The sequence below is a fragment of the Zootoca vivipara genome, chromosome 13 (assembly GCF_965207765.1).
Source record: "Zootoca vivipara chromosome 13, rZooViv2.hap1.1, whole genome shotgun sequence".
Lineage (NCBI taxonomy): Eukaryota > Metazoa > Chordata > Lepidosauria > Squamata > Lacertidae > Zootoca > Zootoca vivipara.
This window is the reverse complement of record NC_142596.1, coordinates 52195207-52214739: the sequence shown is the minus strand read 5'-3', so window position 1 is coordinate 52214739 and position 19533 is coordinate 52195207. Positions and strand designations below refer to the sequence as shown.

Sequence of the window (19533 nt, the reverse complement as noted above, 5' to 3'; positions counted from 1 at the left end):
GGAGGAAGGGAAAGGAGATTGTTAGCCGCTTTGAGACTCCTTAAGGGGAGTGAATTGGCCACCTCATGAGAAGAGAAGACTCCCTGGAAAAGACCCTGATGTTGGGAAAGGTTGAGGGCACAAGAAGGGGACGATAGAGGACAAGATGGTTGGAAAGTGTTCTCGAAGCTACCAACATGAGTAAGGAGAAGGGGACGACAGAGGACGAGATGGTTGGACAGTGTTCTCAAAGCTACCAACATGAGTATGACCAAACTGCGGGAGGCAGTGGAAGACAGGAGTGTCTGGCATGCTCTGGTCCATGGGGTCACAAAGAGTTGGACATGACTAAACAACTAAACAACAAAATGGGGAGTGAAAGGTGGGATATCAAGTCCAAACTCTCCTCCTCCTCCTCCTCCTCCTCCTCCTCCTCCTCCTCCTCCTCCTCCTCCTCCTCTCAAATGTCTTTCTGGCAAGACACGGTATCCCATCTTCAAGCTCTCTTTTCTCACCATGAAATCTGTAGTGTGGGATGAGAATACCGACCTACTCTATAGGGCAGTGCTCCCCAACCTTTTTATCGCCGCGGACCAGTCAACGTTTGATAATTTTACCGTGGCCCGCTGAGGGGGGGACATTGATTGTTTATATTTTATTTAGATTGTTTTGATTTAATAATTTTAATTTAATTGTATTTAAATGTTCCTTGGGCGGCCCGGTACCAATTGATCCACGGACCGGTACCGGTCCGTGGCCCGGGGGCTGAAGACCACTGCTATAGGGCTGTTGCTAGGATTACTGAGATAATGCATGTGAAGTACTTTGCGAACTTAAAGAGAGTGTACTATAAAATGCCACCACGATTTAGCTGATGGAAGTTGTAGTTAGTTCAAAACACCAGGTTGCTGAAGGCTGGGCGAAAGCATTCAGTTGGGGTATTCTAGTTTGGGGGCCTAAACTCTTTTTATTTATCAAACAGCATTACAAAGTCTTCTTAATCCCTGAATTTCTGAGGCCAGCAGGACTACGAATAGGGTACCCCTCTGCTGATGTTAACACCCAGAAAAGTCTGTATGGAAGCAGATGGGTCTTTTGGATATTTGGGGTCTAAGTCATTTAGGGTTTAAAATACTAATTGGGCACAGAAGCAACCTGATTCTGGAGAGTAATACTTAGACTCCACTGATATTATAGTCCTGCAGAAAAATCATTGGTTTGCTAATGAACTAGTCCTGAACTAGAGGGGAAATGCTTGATATTTTGTTCCAACTGCTATTCCCTCGCCTCTTGTCAGCAAACTATGATAATGGGGAAAGAAGCAAATATCCTATAGTCGGCTGCTGGCTGGTTTTGTGGAGTCTGGCTGCATCTTCCACCATCCTCTCCCCCAGGAATTTTAAAGATCATATAAATGCAAAGCATGTTTGCTAGAGATGGGTTTTATGTTAGTGCCTTGACACTGTATGAAATTTACAGCTAGGTTTCTCTCACAGCCAAGCAGAAAACCTTCACACATTGCCATAGCTCATCAACTAGAGAGACGAGTGGGGGGAAGATGTCTAAAAACTCCTCACTCTGTGCAGCATTCTTTTTTAAAAAAAAAATATGACTGACAACTTTAAGACCACTTTGCAATTAATCTCCTTTCAATTGTGAGATAGAATTGCAAGAATGTATCTTCATTTCTTCCTTGAGATAGATAGTGTTCTCGAAGCTACGAACATGATTTTGACCAAACTGCGGGAGGCAATGCAAGACATGGCGTGCTATGGTCCATAGGGTCACGAGGAGTCGGACACGACTAAACGACTAAACAACAACACCAAACCTTGGTTGGATGGTAATGGATGGGCAGAAGGCAACTCGATAAACTCAAGCAATGCCATCAGGACTTGCAAGCTTCGTTCTGCTTGTTCCAAAGCTGGGATCTGGTAGTTAGGAGCCCTGATGGAGTTCCCAAAATCAGGGTCCCTCCCCCCAGAAAAGGAGTTCATGCCATCCTGCTAATTTATCTTTGATTTGATCATAGGTTTTTAATTTATGACCTTCATTTGTTCTGATAACAATGTCTTCATAAGTAAGGCCATAAGTAAGATGGCTGCAATATTATCAAATAAATAATCTGTTTAATAAGGACAAAAAAGAATTTGGTTTTGAAGAAAAGAAATCCAGATTCCAAATTGAGCTATTAGGTAACAATCACAAATTGTTATCTAAAATGTACAATCTACTCTTGGACTGGTACACCATGGACGAGGCTGTTAAGGATTCTATGATCAAATGGGCCAGAGATTTCGGGCACAATATCCCATCCGATATGTGGTCAAAACTGTGGAAACAAAATATAAATTTTACAGCCTGTACTTTACTAAACGAGAATGTTATGAAACTTGTATATCGCTGGTATTTAACGCCAGCAAAATTATCTAAGATGTACAGGAAGCAGAACAAATGGTTCTGGAAATGCAGAACATCGGTGGGGGAATTTTTTCACATGTGGTGGGGGTGTGATAGGATAAAACAATTTTGGGATTTGGTTTATAACAAACTTAAAAAATTTTTTAAACTTACCTTTCCGAAGAAGCCTGAGGCTTTTCTGTTGGGTCTAGTCGATAATGAAATCCCAAAATCCGATTTAAGATTCTTTATGTACGCCACAGTGGCAGCTAGGATTCTCATCGCCCAGAAATGGAAAACAAATGAAATACCATCTATAATCGAGTGGCAATCGAAGGTTCTAGAATTTATGGAATTAGCCAAATTAACACACAGAGTACGTGATTCGGATGATGCGAAGTTCCAAGCTGAATGGAGTAAATTTATAGAGTATGCTAAAGGAAATTACATGGGTATGAGAGCGTTAGGGGTAGCAACATAACCTCTACAGTGCGACGAATCTGTTGTAAATAGAAAATACGAATTAGGATTGACAGAATTTACCACTTATGGGTTGGAAGGAAGTCAAATAGGTTGAACTATCTGTAATGTGAATGACTGTTAATATCTTTATGAAAAATGAATAAAAATTTATTTTCAAAAAAAAGGAGTTCATGAAATATGCTACCTGAAAATGCACCTGATGGGAGTTTTATCTAAGTGCAGTAAACAGGGCTGGATTTAGGTAGGATGAGGCCCTAAGCCACTGAAGGTAATGGGGCCCTTTTTTGTCCAGCTGTCCTTTGTCAACAACAAATTGTCGCTGTTTTATGTGTTGAATATATGCTATATGGTAATTTATGGACCTAATAGGTCCATACACCAGTGTTTCTCAACCAGTGTGCCTCCAGATGTTTTGGGACAACAACTCCCATCATCCCTAGCTAGCAAGACCAGTGGTCAGGAATGATGGGAGTTGTAGTCCCAAAACATCTGGAGGCACACTGGTTGAGAAACACTGCCATACACAACACAAAACACTGTTGCTGTATGTAGGTTTTATTTTGTGTTTTATCTTATACTAGGTGGACCGGCCATGCGTTGCTGTGGCTCAGTCTGTTAAATGGACCCTCAGAGTCCCCCTTCAGACTCCCCTCACCTTCAGAGTCCCCCTTCATTTTTTTGAAATGTTTTATGCGTGTTATGTTTACACAGGCTCATCCCTGAGACTCCCCCTACCCTGTCCCGACCCAGGAGGTATCCCACCCCTCCTCCCCCCACCCCGGCTCATCGCTATGCTTGTCCCCACCCTGTCCTGACCCAAGAGCTATGCCACCCCCTCTTCCACCCACCCCCTGGGTTATCCGTGTGGCTGGCCATACCCTGTCCCGATCTATGACCTATCCCGCCCCCTCCTCCCCTGGCTCATCCCTGTGATTGGGCCCACCCTGTCGTGTCCTGACCCATGACCTATCCTGTCTCCTCCTCCCCCACCCCCCACCCAGGCGAGCCCCCACCTCCACTCGGCCCAGTCTGAGCCAAGATGCTGTGGAGAGGGAAGCTTTCCTAGTTGCAGTACCAGTGTAGCCGTCGCTAGAGGGTGCTGTTTTTGCAACCTCTCCTGTGCTCCCAGCATCCCCGGCTGTCTGAGTTTTGTGTTTGGGAACAGTGGGTTTTACCTGCTTAAACTGCCATAGGACACCTGTCCAATCCACGGTAAGTGCATGCAAACATTCGCATATTCGCATGTGAGGTTGTGGCCAAATTTGAACGCGATCGGGCAAGCGGTTTTGGAGAAAAGTGGGCTTTAACAAACATGGACCTTCTACATTAGATTTTGGAAATGTACATCCAGTTTTTCCCCCTTTAATTTTTTTTTTGGGGGGGGGCCAAGAGAGCGGGGCCCTAAGCTATACGTAAATCCGGCACGGACAGTAAATACAGCAGGGGCGGATTCAGTTTGTGACAGGTTAGTATGTGTGATGTGCAGGGCACTTTTTTGTTAGGTGAAATGATTAACCTCAACACTGGAACTCATGGATGTTCAAGGAAGCTGAATGCTGGGAGACTCTGGGACACAAGATAAAACCCTTCTTTGTGCAGCCCATGGTTAAAGTCGCCGCCGCGAGAGACAAAACTGGCCACAAACTTGGCAGTAAAAGAAGATGGGGAAAATTCATGGAGCGAGAAAGCTGCTGATGGCTTCTAACCACAGGAGGGGAGAGTTGCTCTTATCCTGCTTGCTGGTTTCCCCAAGGAAACTCTTCAGCCACTGTGAGAACAGGGTGCTGGACTAGATGGGCCATGGGCCCGATCCAGCTCTCTCTTCTTGTGTTCTTACGACATTTTTCACCTCAACAGTCTTCCTAGCAAAATGCAGGACTCACTGCAGCCCAACAAATCTGCTACCAGCATTTGGCCTCTAAATTTGCACCCACCAGATTGTAAATTATCCGTGTAATTTCCTCTCCGCCCATGCCTACAGAAATCCCCCCCCTTTTAATTTTAAAAATGAGTCGAGGCTTCAGGGACAAGCAAAATCAAACGCGGCTCGGCCCGCTGACCTGTGTTCCACTCCAGAGTTTGTTCCACAAACTTCATGCAAATTGAGGTCATCGAGTTCCTCTCCGGTTAGATTTTGGTTCTGATGTTATTAAAATGTTATGTTTTTGATATGGAAATCGCGAGGGGAGGAAAACGCTTGTACAAGCAGGTTTTAAAGATAGAGCTTCGCCACCAGGTCAACCTATTGCTGCACTTAGATGTAGAAATTTAACTGGGGTAAATGTTCCATTATACGGACACGGTGCTTTCTGAGTGCATCTGTCCATCATAACTTAAGAGCTGCAGCATTTACATCGCTCTTCAAATCGACTGTGCCGTTAACTCATGAACAATGGCCTCCAGGCATTTTGCAATTAAAAACAGAAGTGGTTTGCAATCTGTGTCACAGGAACCCCTGAACACATTGGGTATTGATCAAGGGACGTGTAATTAAATCTAGGGATGGGTGTTAAAAAAGTTCCATTCTGCTCTCCATTTTTTTAAAAAAAAATGGTTAATGTGGTGTCAATAAAACTGTCAAATATCATGGAATCACAGAACCTTCGAGTTGGAAGGGACCCCAAGGGTCATCTAGACCAACCCCCTGCACTGCAGGAATCTCAGCTAAAGCATCCATGACAGATGGCCATCCAACCTCTGCTTAAAAACCTCCAAGGAAGGAGAGTCCACAACCTCCCGAGGGAGTCCGTTCCCTTGTCAGAAAGCTCTTCCTGATGTTTAGTCAGAATTTCCTTTCTTGTAGCTTGAAGCCATTGGTGCGAGTCCTACCCTCCAGAGCAGGAGAAAACGGGCTTGCTCCCTTGAGATATTTGAAGATGGCTACCAACAGGAGTCTGACCAAACTGTGGGAGGCAGTGGAAGACAGGAGTGCCTGGCGTGCTCTGGTCCAGGGGGTCACGAAGAGTCGGACATGACTAAACAACTAAACAACAACATCCTATCTCCTCTCAGTCTCCTCTTCTCCAGGCTAAACAGGCTTGGGTGATGGGCTTGAGGGCATCCTGATCAAGTTTGCAGATGACACCAAATTGGGAGGGGTGGCTAATACCCCAGAGGACAGGATCACACTTCAAAATGACCTTAACAGATCAACAGACAACTGGGCCAAAGCAAACAAGATGAATTTTAACAGGGAGAAATGTAAAGTACCTGTACTACACTTGGGCAAAAAAACCGAAAGGCACAAATACAGGATGGGAGACACCTGGCTTGAGAGCAGTACATGTGAAAAGGATCTAGGAGTCTTGGTAGACCACAAACTTGACATGAGTCAACAGTGTGATGCAGCAGCTAAAAACGCCAATGCAATTCTGGGCTGCATCAAGAGGAGTATAGCGTCTAGATCAAGGGAAGTAATAGTACCACTGTATTCTGCTCTGGTCAGACCTCACCTGGAGTACTGTGTCCAGTTCTGGGCACCACAGTTCAAGAAGGATACTGACAAGCTGGAACGTGTCCAGAAGAGGGTAACCAAAATGGTCAAAGGCCTGGCAACAATGCCTTATGAGGAACGGCTTAGGGAGCTGGGTATGTTTAGCCTGGAGAAGAGAAGGTTAAGGGATGATATGATAGCCATGTTTAAATATATAAAAGGATGTCATATAGAGGAGGGAGAAAGGTTGTTTTCTGCTGCTCCCGAGAAGCGGACACGGAGCAATGGATTCAAACTACAAGAAAGAAGATTCCACCTAAACATTAGGAAGAACTTCCTCCTGACAGTAAGAGCTGTTCGACAGTGGAATTTGCTGCCAAGGAGTGTGGTGGAGTCTCCTTCTTTGGAGGTCTTTAAGCGGAGGCTTGACAGCCATCTGTCAGGAATGCTTTGATGGTGTTTCCTGCTTGGCAGGGGGTTGGACTGGATGGCCCTTGTGGTCTCTTCCAACTCTAGGATTCTATGATTCTAAACATACCAAAATCCCTCTGCCGTTCCTCCTAAGGCTTGGTTTCCATCTGTTTCTTGCCACCAGCCATGTGGCATGATGATTTAATGACCCCTGAAGACCCTTCTGCATCTGCAACTATGAATTCCTCACCCACCAACCTTGAAATTTGTTCCCATGTAGAATGTCATCCCATTTCCAGCCTGAATCTGGACTACAAGCAGCCATGATGAATGTCAGCTACAGAGAAAGAAAAACGGCCCTGCTCTCTTATCTGGGGTTGAAGTGAGTTTTTTATATATTATTTAACCCACATTGAGGTATCTCAGCAGCCCTTAGGAGTTCTACAGGTAAGAAAGGCCGCGGTCATGATCGGCCTGAGGCAAAGGACAAGATGGCGGCTGCCCCCATTACTTGCACAGAGACAACTGGGTCTGACTCCAGCATCCTCCATTGCACCTGAAGATCACAGGGTGGCTGACAGCGTAAAAATACGAAATGAAATGCCTTCAGGGACTGTATAGCTCAGGACACACAGAGGCCCAGTCGTTGCTCGGTAGCACCTGGGCAGTATTTAACACAAATCCATCACTCAGCCAAATCTGCCTTATGAGATAAAAAAAATATTTATTTATTAATACCAGGGCTGCCTGGGAATTTGCTGAAACCATTTTTGTGTGTGTGATTTTTAAACAGGTACTTCAGTTTGTGAGGTAGGACCCGCCATGCCAACAACTAAGTCCCATTTTTGTCTGCCATTTTGATTCAAAATTGCGCCTGGCACCCAAACATTGGCAGAAGCCCACTCCCCCAACTCGGGAATATTTGTGGTATACAATTTTTAAAAAATAAATAAATCAGTCAATAATCAATCAATCAATCAACAACCTTTGACAAGGCCAACCATTGTCTGAATGACCCAGCCAGAAAAACAAATGAACATAAAGTTATACCAATGGTCCGTCTATATGTCAGTATTGTCTACACTGACTGGCAGCCGATTTCTAGGGTTTCAGAAGGGTTTCTCAGCGATGCTACTGGGGACGGACATTCTGCATGCAAAACAGGTGTCCTACCACTGAGCCACCCCCTTTCCCTCTCATGCCACCGCAAAGGGGAAGAAGCTGCTCAATGATGAACAGAGGCCAGAGGTTTTAGAAGAAAACTGAACTAATATTGGGTCAGAACTTTAAAATTTAAACACTTCCTCCCTCTTGTTCTCCTGTAACTCAGAGGCAAACATGTTTTGCAATTTGTTGTGGTCGGGGGGGGGGGGAATTCTCTCCTCTCCCCGCCCAACTTCAGAGAAAGCAGAGGACAAAAGCTGCCTCCATTTCAAGTCCTGTATCGAAACCCTTCAGGTTTTGACAAACGACCGCCCAAGTGTGAAAGATGGATTTGATGCAACAAGAATATGAAGGGATATGGAAGGAGGGTGTTTGTGCAGGAAGGATCATTTTGGTTTTGGAGCATCTTCTGGGATGCCCAGCCAGGGACGGTTTTTCTCACCTGCAAGCAGGTCAAAGGAAAGACCTTGAGATCCAACACACAGAGAGAGTAAAGCAATAATCAGCTCAATGATAATTTACAAATCCAGCATAAAATGAGGACAAATGTTGATTTTTGGTACAGTACTGGCTGATTTATGAGACTGCAGGTAAAGGAAAAATTGCAAGCTCTCGGAGAACCTTGGATGCGCCCAACTTCAACCGCTCTGCGTTGCGTCTTCCAGATGTTACGAACTACAACTCCCTTCAGCCCCGAGCCAGGACAGCCATGTATTTTTATTTCTTTTATTTCATAAAATCTATGCACCGCTTGGTTGTAAAAAGAAACAACCGCCTCGAAGTGGCTTACAAAAAGGCAAAACAATAAAATCGTCAGGGGGGAAATGCAGCAATAGTTTAAAACATACAAAAAGTGAAAGTACTAAAATACCGGTAGGTTACAATTCTCACACCAACTTTCCAAGCATCTGGGGAGGCAAACAAGAATGTTTGCAGCCAAAACGGACACAGCAAAAGCGCCTTGCTTCATATCATGAGGCAGGGAGTTCCAGAGTGTATGTGCTGTCATGCTAAATGACCGAGTTCCTATGTTGCGGCTGACGGGAGTTGCATTGCAAAACCTCAAAACAGGTTGGGGAAGGGCTGGTGTAGAGATGTGCGATCGTTACAGGCATAGGCAAACTTGGCCCTCCAGATGTTTTGGGACTACAACTACCATCATCCCTAACTAACAGGACCAGTGGTCAGGGATGAGGGGAACTGTAGTCTCAAAACATCTGGAGGGCCAAGTTTGCCTCGGCCTGGTCAAAAACAATGGAGGGTCTTGTGGCACATTAATGGCCAAGATGTTTATTGTGGCATAAGTTTTCATGGGCTAGAGACCACCTCCTCAGCGGCTGGTCTGTGGAAGTTGGTTCCAGCCTTCGTCATCCAGGTGTTCTCCAGATGTTTTGGACCACCCCATTCCACCAGTTGCAGCAACTGCAGCCAAGCTGCTTGAAGCTGCAGTGTAAAACATCTGAGGGCACCAAGATGGGGATGGCTGGGTCACGAGTCTGCAAAATGTGCAAGACTCTTTGCTGAGAAAGACCGACACTCTTGAAATACTTAACCTCACAGGGCCCCTTCTGCCTTCACGGAGTTTAACACAAATCTATCATTCAGCAAAGCCTGCCTTAGGAGAGAAAACACGCTTTCTTGGACCATCCAAGAACATGGGTTTAAGAGTGTCCTATCCCACTAGATTGTTCCTTTCTCAATAAAAATGTGTATTAGGTTTTATCTAAAGGCGAGAAAGAATTCTGTTGTGCCAAGGACTGAGTGGATGATTTCACTACAGTGGTACCTCGGTTTATGAACACAATTGGTTCCGGAAGTCTGTTCATAAACTGAAGCGTTCATAAACTGAAGCGAACTTTCTCATTGAAAGTAATGGAAAGTGGATTAATCCGTTCCAGACGGGTCTGCGGAGTACTCAACCTGAAGCGTACTTAACCCGAAGCATGGGTGTAATTGGTTCCGGAAGTCTGTTCATAAACTGAAGCGTTCATAAACTGAAGCGAACTTTCCCACTGAAAGTAATGGAAAGTGAATTAATCCGTTCCAGATGGGTCCGTGGTGTTCGTAAACCGAAAATTCGTAAACCGAGGTGTTCATAAACCGAGGTTCCGCTGTACTAAAATGAAAGGCCCCAACCTGTATCAGAAGTAACCTAAATTCTAATCGTCAGATACCATCACAGCACATGGCCTTTACTGCTGCCCTAGGCTTATCCAAAAACTACCATTAAAACCCACTCCTTTTGTTGATAGTCCTAGGATGGTACTTGGAAGCAAGCCCCGTCTTCTTACGTAATGCTGGGTGGGCGACAATGTGCCGGCAGAGACACACAACCACCTCAGCTGCTGCATGGGCCATGTTAGTATGCCAATGTGGTGTGTGTCCCCCCCCCCCCCGCCTTTGCTATCACTCTGCACCCAGTTTTGATTCCTGCATTGTAGGAAGGGGTGGACTAGATGACTCTTGGGGTCCCTTCCAACTCTACAGTTCTGTGGAATCAGGTGTCTGGCATGTGCAATGCTGCACTGGTTAGGTTCTTCTTGCTGCACCCAGAACCACGTCTCAATCAGTCCAGGATGCCCTGAAATCCATGGAACTTGCTGTTGAGAAAACTTGCTTGGCACTGGAATGTTAAGAGGGGACTGCTTGCAATGCTCAAGGTCTCCAATCTTTGCCTCTCCCAATGGACAGCATGGCTGGAGATTCGGAACCCTAGAAATCCGCTGTGCTTTTGTGTTCTTAACATTCGCCTGAAGACTGCCCAGTCAAGCTACGCTCAAACCAGCAGGGCAGTTTAAACTTGCAAAGCGGGTTCGATTAGATGAGCCTTTGAGGTCCCTTCCAGCTCCCAACATTCTAGGATTATTTGAAAGCTGTCAAGAAGCAGTAGGCCACAACCATTTTCATTTCCCCCTTTCTCCATGCATGCCTGGGTGTCAGTCATTTATGACCTGTTGTTGTTTAGTCGTTTAGTCGTGTCCGACTCTTCGTGACCCCATGGACCATAGCATGCCAGGCACTCCTGTCTTGCACTGCCTCCCGCAGTTTGGTCAAACTCATGTTCGTAGCTTCGAGAACACTGTCCAACCATCTCGTTCTCTGTCGTCCCCTTCTCCTATTGCCCTCCATCTTTCCCAACATCAGGGTCTTTTCCAGGGAGTCTTCTCTTCTCATGAGGTGGCCAAAGTATTGGAGCCTCAGCTTCACGATCTGTCCTTCCAGTGAGTACTCAGGGCTGATTTCCTTCAGAATGGATAGGTTTGATCTTCTTGCGGTCCATGGGACTCTCAAGAGTCTCCTCCAGCACCATAATTCAAAAGCATCAATTCTTCGGCGATCGGCCTTCTTTATGGTCCAGCTCTCACTTCCATACATCACTGCTGGGAAAACCATAGCTTTAACTATACGGACCTTTGTAGGCAAGGTGATGTCTCTGCTTTTTAAGATGCTGTCTAGGTTTGTCATTGCTTTTCTCCCATTTATGACCAGGGCCGGCTCTAGGTAGACCCCCGGTGGTGTGGTGCGCCAGGGCGCCGGGCCGGTAGGCTGGGCGCTGCACGAAAACCATGCTGCGCCCTGCGGGGGTGCTGGAGCGATCTCCGCCCCTCAGCGCCAGGGCGGCCGACCTGCTCGAGACTGCCCTGTGTTTATGACCTAAAGGAACATAAAACCCCCTGAGCTCCATAGACATACAGTGGTACCTCTACTTACGCATTTAATGCGTTCCGAACGCACATTTGTAAGTCGAAAAAATTTGTAAGTCGAATCCCATAGGAATGCATTGGGAGAAAAAATTCGTAAGCCCTATCTAAAAATTCGTAAGTAGAAAAAATCCTATCTAAACCACATCCAAGATGGCGGAGAGAGCTCCATTCGTAAGTAGAGTTATTCGTAAGTAGAGGTACCACTGTAGAATCATGCAGTTGGAAGGGCCCCCAAGAGCCATCTAGTCCAACCCCCTGCAATGCAGCTTCCCCTTACGGGAATTGAACCTGCAACCTTGACATCAGCAACACCACACTCTAACCGAGCTACCCGCCAGTTCATTTGCCTGGTGAGATTGCTACTTGCCATAGGTGAAAAGGTGTACTGTATGCTTATTTGCAAGTCTGGGTAACCGAATGCTGCTCTGCAAGCTTGACGCATCTGCAAAGGATGCCGGAAATGTCAGCTCGGAGCAGGGCAAACCTGAGCACAAAGAAGGGGCAGGATAGTTCAAATCCCACACACTTAAGGCTTCGCTGCGTCGTGGATGCACAGCACATACTGTATGAGAGAACAGGAAAGCAAGACTTGAAATTCGAGGGAGAAGATCAGGAGCTGCAAGCAAGCTTCCTTGGACTACAGCTTTATTGTGCATCGTTATGCATCTTCCCCTGCAACATAAAATCAGTTTTGGTCATCTATTCCCAACTCCCTGCAATGCAGGAATTGCATGCAGCCACAGGAGCGCATTGGCATATGCGTCTTAGAAGAAGCCTCTGCAATATCAAGCTATCACCATTGCCAAAGCGTTGCCCTCTATATTCTGCCGATTCCAACCCACCAGGACTCCAGCCAGGTTGGCCAAGGAGTTATGGGAGCAGATAAAGGAGGCCAGGTTAGGGGTGGCACTCCCAGTTCCAGGGCTGGACCAAAGACACTTGGGTGTTTGAGGTGAGGAAATTCAGGCAGCCGTGCTCTGTATCCCACACATTTAAAATTGGTGTGCAAGTCACCAGGAAGTTTTCAACGGGAGTTGGGCAAGAGCACTCAACAGGCGGTTGCAACGGAGAATTTACTAGTGGGTTGTGTCCCATGGGGCTGGATTCATCTGCCCTTTCCAACAACCAGAACGTCCACCTTCAAGGCTGATGCCTCTCGCTGTGCCCCGTGGTGAAATCCATCAGGCTTTGGCGAGGGCTGACGGTGATGCGTCACAGAAGCAGCCTACGCAATATCAAGCCATCACCACTGCCGAAGCAAGACGGAAAGGATACCTCTGGGAATCTGCAGGAAAACATGGGGGTGCCTTTCCCCTGCTGCCTTACAGCAACCCTACAATAAGAGACGTCGGGAACGTATTTTGCCCCAAGGTAAGTTAACCTTGGATTCAGAAGGCACACAAACCAGTCTTAAGTCAGGGCTCCTCCACACTTACTTCCTGCCCCACAATTTCTAGACATAGGTCCACGCTTTCCCGGTCTGTGTCCAAGCTTTTATTATAAAAAAAAATCCCACTGCTTTTCCCAGGAAAAGCTGATCTTTACTGCTGAACCGGAACAAACAGCAATTCGGATTTCCTATGTAATTGTTTTCAGTGGTAAAGAGCGAGTCTTTGTGGAGAAAGTGCTGGGGCACCCCCCCCCAAAAAAAAACCTAAAAAGCACTCGGACACAAACCTGGATAGCTCAGACCTGTGCCTAGAAATATGAAGCAAGGTTAAGTGTGGATGAGTTCCTCAGTCCTACGTGCATAGCAATGTTTCTGCTTCTGCAGTCTCTTGCTTCCAGGGGTCCAAATGATAAAGAATCTCACCTCCACCCAAGGCTGCTGAAATGTTTTCCAAAAAGAAAAAGTGACTTTAAAATATAAAATAGGTCAGAAGTACAGAAGTAGGGGTTTTTTTTGGGGGGGGGGTTTGCTTACCCAGGCTCTCAAATTCATACAGGGAAGAAAACAAGAATGCAAACCCAGAAGAGGATGGAGGGAGATATACCCCTCCCCCAGTTTCTTAGGGGAATCTCAAGTTCACACTCCCCAAGCTGAGCAGGCCCCATCCCTTTGGGCCGCATTGGATCGAAGTGCCCGAGATTTAATCCACTTTACACTGTGCCACACAGCCCCCCGTCCAAGGAATCACAGGGCGTCCCCCGCAGACAGCTCAGTCCCTCGCAGCCGGCTCCGTTTCGCTGTGATCGAAGTGAGCGGCTGGATTGGGAGTTTTAACAAAAGGCCTCCGTGTTTGCATGCAAAGGTAGGCAAGCAGGCAGGCAGGCAGGCAGGCAGGCAGCTGTTTGGCTCTGGAGAACAAAGGTCTGTCCCGTTTCCTTACTCAAGCTGGGCTTTGCTTCCAAACAGGTGTCTGGAGTCCTCCTCCTCCTCCTCCTCCTCGCATGTCCAGTTTCCTACAAGTCTGGGCACCTGCATCTGAAAGCGATTGCATGCAGAGCAACGCTCCCATACCTCCGGTAATACAGCAGACACACTTCCTTCCTTTATTTTAGACAAGGGCAGAATTACTGCTTGCATAGGAAAAGGGACCAGACGAAAGGATCTCCAAAACTAATAGATCATATGGAGCAATATCTTTTTCTCCCAACTGAATTGATTTCTGGCGGAGGGGTGTGTGTGTGCATGCAGATTTTTGCACCCAGACACTTAGAACCTCCAGGGGGAAGCAAGCGATTCTTTTTCCCCCAATGGCAAGCCAACTTTTTCACGCAGAGAACAGGTCTCACAGCATTATTGCTGTTCTCTCTCGCCTACAAACTCAGTTGTTATACAGAGCTAAGAGGCTGTCCTTCTCCCACTAGAGCGGAGAGACTTACTGGGACTGTTTTCATGAATAAAAATTTATTGGCACCCTTTGCGCATCACAGTAAACCGCAGGTAAGGAATGTGCCTGGCTTGGTTGCTTGTCCCCTTTCCACTAGCATTAGGAGGAAATAAACTGCAGGTCCTGGTTTAGACATTATTATTATTATTATTATTATTATTATTATTAGCCCTCTACTAGCAGGCCCCAGGGCAGGTTGCAACAATTACCAATTTTGTATTGATAATAGGTAAAACAAATTACGGTCCCAGGAATAGGATGGGTCCTGAAGACACACCCCTCGGGTGTCGAAGTTCAGGAGAAAGAGGTGTGTATTTGTCAGTTGCAAATAGCTGTGCAGAGGGAGATGCAAAGCTTAGAGGCCGCTAGAGAGAAGGCCATCTTGTCACTGCTACCCCCAAACTTTTGAGGGGGCGGCGGGACGACCAAGAGTGTGCCATCTGCCAATCTAAACACCTGAGAGAGAAGAAGGGGGTCTCCCTTCAATATCCTATAGCAGGGGTGGCCAACTCCCAAGAGACTGCGATCTATTCAGGGCAAAGCAAAACTGTTGAGCTTTTTTAAGGGAGAAAGCACCGCTTTTTAGGGATACGGGGGAAATTGTTGAGCTTTTTATAGAGATGAGAAAACCCCCAATTTTGGGGAGTTCAAGGCTAAAGTGTTGCCCATTTTTAAGGAAAAGGGGGAACAGCCACTCACCAACAGATCGCTGAGGAAACAGCCTCAATGAGTAAACTACGTCTTCCTTTCTGCGAATCGTGCAACAATGGAGGGCGGGGCGGGGCGGGATTCTATTTTACCAACATCGACAACAATCTACCAAAATCTCCCAGGGATCTACCAGTAGATCGCGATCGACCTGTTGGACATCCCTGTCCTATGTCATGCTAAGCCAGGGGTTGTTTTCTTCTGGGGTTAATGCGGAGGACAAACATGACAAAGATCAGCCCTTGTTCATGGCAAACCATTAACTATGGTTTACCGCGACGTGTGAACAAGCCTTACAAACGGGATGACATGCAGGGAAACGTTCAAAGAGGTGCTGCAATGCTTACATCCGGAGGAATTCATAAGCACGGCTGGATTTACCAACACGCTTAAATCTTAGGCTTGCCTTTCTTAATAAGGGCCTGCAAACAGGGAAATAAATGGCTTGAAGGAACCCCTGGGGTCAAGCGCTCATCCTTATGCCCTCTCCCCCTCCCTCTGCCAAGCTCAGCACCAAGCAATATTTAATTTAATTTGGGCTCTGAAAACCCATTTCAAGTCCTGCGGTTACAAAGAAACCCTAATGAGCGCCAAGCAGTTGGTGTCTTAACCTTCACCGACGGGACGCGGGGACAGGAATCATATTTATTTATTTATTGCATTTGTAATTTCACCGTTTTCTCCAAGGAGCTCAAAAGTGCCACGCATGGTTCTCCCCCTCCTCATTTAATCCCCACAACAACCCTGTGAGGTAGGCGAGGCGGAGAGTGGCCCTCAAGGTCACACCCAGTGAGTTTCACTGTGTGAGGATTTGGACCCTGGTTTCTGCCAGGCCCTAGTCCCGACACTCTAACCACTACACCACCGCTGCCTCTCATGAGATCCAATGATGAGTCATGCACATTTTTATCCTGCCCTTCCTCCAAGGAGCTTGAGGCTGCGCTCGTAGTTCTCTCCAACCCCCCCCCCCACTTTCCTTGCCACCCAACCTACCTCGCAGGGCTGTTAGGCGTGACTGACCCGGCCACCCAGAGAGCGGCATGGCTGAGAAGGAATTTGAATCCAGCTCTCTCCAGACCAGTCTTCTCCAGCAGAAGCTGCCGTCCAAAGCAAAAGGCTACCTGAGATGGAGTCTGGTCCTCTTAACGCATAATCTGGGCTCTTAAGGTGTGGTGAGCGACGAGGCAGCGCCATCGTTAAAGGATAAGGGTTATTCTATTCCGGTCTTTCTCCCTCTCTCAGGCTCGATGAACAGGAATGGGACCAAAAGGTCCTAGCTGGTTCCTTCCTCTTATCAAAGCCCTGCCTAGGTTGTTATGTAAGACGAGTCTGCTGGATCAGGCCAGTGGCCCATCCAGTTCCAGCATGCCTGGAAGCAGGATCTGAGCGCAAGAGCACCTCTCCCCTTCTGTGGTTTCCAGCGACTGGGATTCATAAGTATTTCTGTCTCCCAACTGTGAAGGCAGAGCAGAACCACTGAGGCTGTAGCCATGGATAGCTCTCTTCCTCCTTGAATTTGCACCGTGTTAAATCAAGCCTGGAACTAGACATCACCGTAGATCAGGCCTAGGCAACCTCCGGCCCTCCAGATGTTTGGGACTACAATTCCCATCATGCCTAGCTAACAGGGATGATGGGAATTGTAGTCCCAAACATCTGGAGGGCCGGAGTTTGCCTAGGCCTGCTGTAGATGCCAAAAAATGCAGCCCCACTTATCCCAACCCACCAAATGTTGAGCATAGGATCAGAGATTCTTGAGGGTCCCCCAGTCCAATGCAAAGGTCTCTGTTATGGGGATCGGACCTGCAACCTTGGCGTTGCTATCAGCACCACGCTCTAACCCACTGAGCTACCCACCTGACTTAAACCGGTATCCCGACATCTCCGCGCTGCCAGTTTCTTAAGTCCCTTGCTGGGGCAGATTCTTTTTTTGGGGGGGGGTGGAAATGGGGAAGAGCACTGTGTGCAACAACACAACGTCCGAGCATGGGTTAGCTGGCGGGAAGAAGGAACAGGCCCACGCGGCCGTTCCTGTGGATACCGACCGATATAGCCTGCAACGTCAAATTTTTCGAAAAGCCCTTCCCAGGTGGGCATCCTCTCGATTTCAGGCTGCAAAGCTCGGGGGGGGGGGGAGAGAAGGAGGTACCCCCCCCCTGTGTGTGTATGCATATGTATATATGGTAAAAAGAGGCAGAAGTAATCATTGGCGATCACAACCTGCCCCAGCCCTCTCCAAAACCACACTTGCCTCTGTCCTGCATTTAATACGCTCACATACAAAGCCCAATATTTGAGGGAAAGGGAAGAAAATTAACGGAGGGAGAGGGGGGGAAACCCCAGCAGTCGTACAATCAAATTGTCTGTATTTGTTGTTGTTTTTTTTAATCTAAAAAGGGGGTCTGGGGGATAGAGAGAGAAAAGATCTCAAGAGCAAAAGGCAAAGCAAGACTTCTGGGCAGGTGGAGCTTTCGGCCATTCCATTTGGCACCTCGAGACTCTTAAGAACCGCCGTCGTGTCCTGTTAAAATCTTATCTTTTGGAAAGGAACTTTAAAAAAAAAAAACCAACAACCCCAAAAAGGTCAAAAGGTGTTACAGATGTAGTTTTTTTCCCCTTCTTCTTTCTGTAGAAGGAGGAGGAGGACAATCCCGCAAAGGCCGTGCGCTGCGCCGCTTTCAGAGCATCCTGCTTCCTTATTCGCTGGCAGCCTGTCCTTGTGGAGCCGTGGAAGTGATCACGCCCCCCGTCTGCAAGGGAGCCGCTGTCGCCCCCCTCGGCTCCTCCACCCGAGGCCTCTTGACATCCGGCTCGCCAGGAGGGTCTTCTTTCGCCACGGCCTCCGCCGCCTGGCTGACCACGGCCGGAGTGGAGGAACTGGCCTGGGCAGCCAGCAGCTGCAGTGGATTTGTGAGGGCTGGAGGGGGAAAGAGAGGGGGGGGAGAGAGAGAGAGAGGAAGAAGAGGATTAGCTTCGCCAGTGCCGGTTTTGTAAACGCACGAGACGCGTTTAGAACCACCTCGTCAGGGAACGGTAAAACAACTAAACATTACTGGGAAATGATTTGTAAAGAATGTTTAAGACAACTTTTGTTAAAAGTCCAGAAGCCTTTTATTTTTATTTTACTAGGCATTACAGGTCAAAGACTTGCCAAAAGAGAAGAAGGAACTTTTTATGTACGCCACAGCTGCGGCTAGGATACTGCTCTCCCCCCAAAATGGGAAAATTATGAGATATCAACTAAAGAAGAATGGCAAGAAAAACCGATGGAATATGCTGAAATGGCAAAGCTAACCGGAAGACTCAAAGATAAGGACAACAGAGACTTTAAAAAAGACTGGGGGCCATTTGTATTATTGATATGATGTTAGCCACTCTGAGCCCGGCTCCAGCTAGGGAGGATGGGTAATAAATAAAATAAAATAAAATAAAAATAAAAATTTATTATTTTTACCCCACCCATCTGGCTGGATTTCCCCAGCCACTCTGGGCAGCTTCAAACAAAGATTAAAATGTCACACATTAAAAACTTCCCTAAACAGGGCTGCCTTCAGATGTCTTCTAAATGTCAGATAGTTGTTTATCCCTTTGACATCTGATGGGAGGGTGTTCCACAGGGCGGGAGCCACCACCGAGAAGGCCCTCTGCCCGGTTCCCTGTAACCTCACTTCTCACAGTGAGGGAACTGCCAGAAGGCCCTCAGAGCTGGACCTCAAGTGTCCAGGCTGAGCGATGGGGTGGAGACGTTCCTTCAGGGATACTGGGACAAGGCTGTTTTTATTATTATTATTGTTGTTGTTGTTGTTGTTGTTTTTGTTTTTGTTGTTGTATCTACAGAAATACTCTAAAGAAATGGACTCACTATCAGGGTTTGACTAAACCAGGCATCCCCAAACTTCGGCCCTCCAGATGTTTTGGACTACAATTCCCATCATCCCTGACTACTGGTCCTCTTAGCTAGGGATCATGGGAGTTGTAGGCCAAAACATCTCGAGGGCTGCAGTTTGGGGATGGCTGGACTAAACACTTACAATTAACAAAATAGAATAGAAATCATAAACATGGTGTTAGAATAATAAGAACATAATAATATTTAATTCAGAGAATGCAATATCAAGGTATAATAAAACAAGCAGGAGAAATCAGTATGTTAAAAAACCAGAAGATGAAGTTGAGGGAAGTCACGCCAGGGGTGGTGGTGGTGGAATTCGGTATTTCTTCTTTGTATTAGACATGTGATTGTGATGAAGATGAAAATGTAAAACTAAAAAGAACTATCTCTACATTATTGCAGTTGCGTCTTCTCTCCCTTTCTCGTAAGCAGATGGAGGAATGGAGTTCCCTTTGAACCATCTCTACATATTGCAGTGGTTTCTTCTATCGCTTTCCTCATCTTGGACGCTGCTTTTCCACAATG

The 19533-nt window shown here is 46.9% G+C and overlaps 1 protein-coding gene across 2 annotated transcripts in view; it reads right to left on the bottom strand.

The window, feature by feature from the left end:
- Nucleotides 1–15755: 15755 nt before the first annotated feature.
- FOXK1 (forkhead box K1) overlaps nt 15756–19533 on the bottom strand; it is an 86763-nt gene continuing 82985 nt past the window's right edge. For both annotated transcript variants that reach the window (XM_035130522.3, XM_035130523.3), the window contains exon 9: nt 15756–18033. In XM_035130522.3, the coding sequence (XP_034986413.3) occupies nt 17813–18033 (221 nt within the window). In that variant the 3' untranslated portion in view covers nt 15756–17812. The remainder of the gene's footprint in view (nt 18034–19533) is intronic.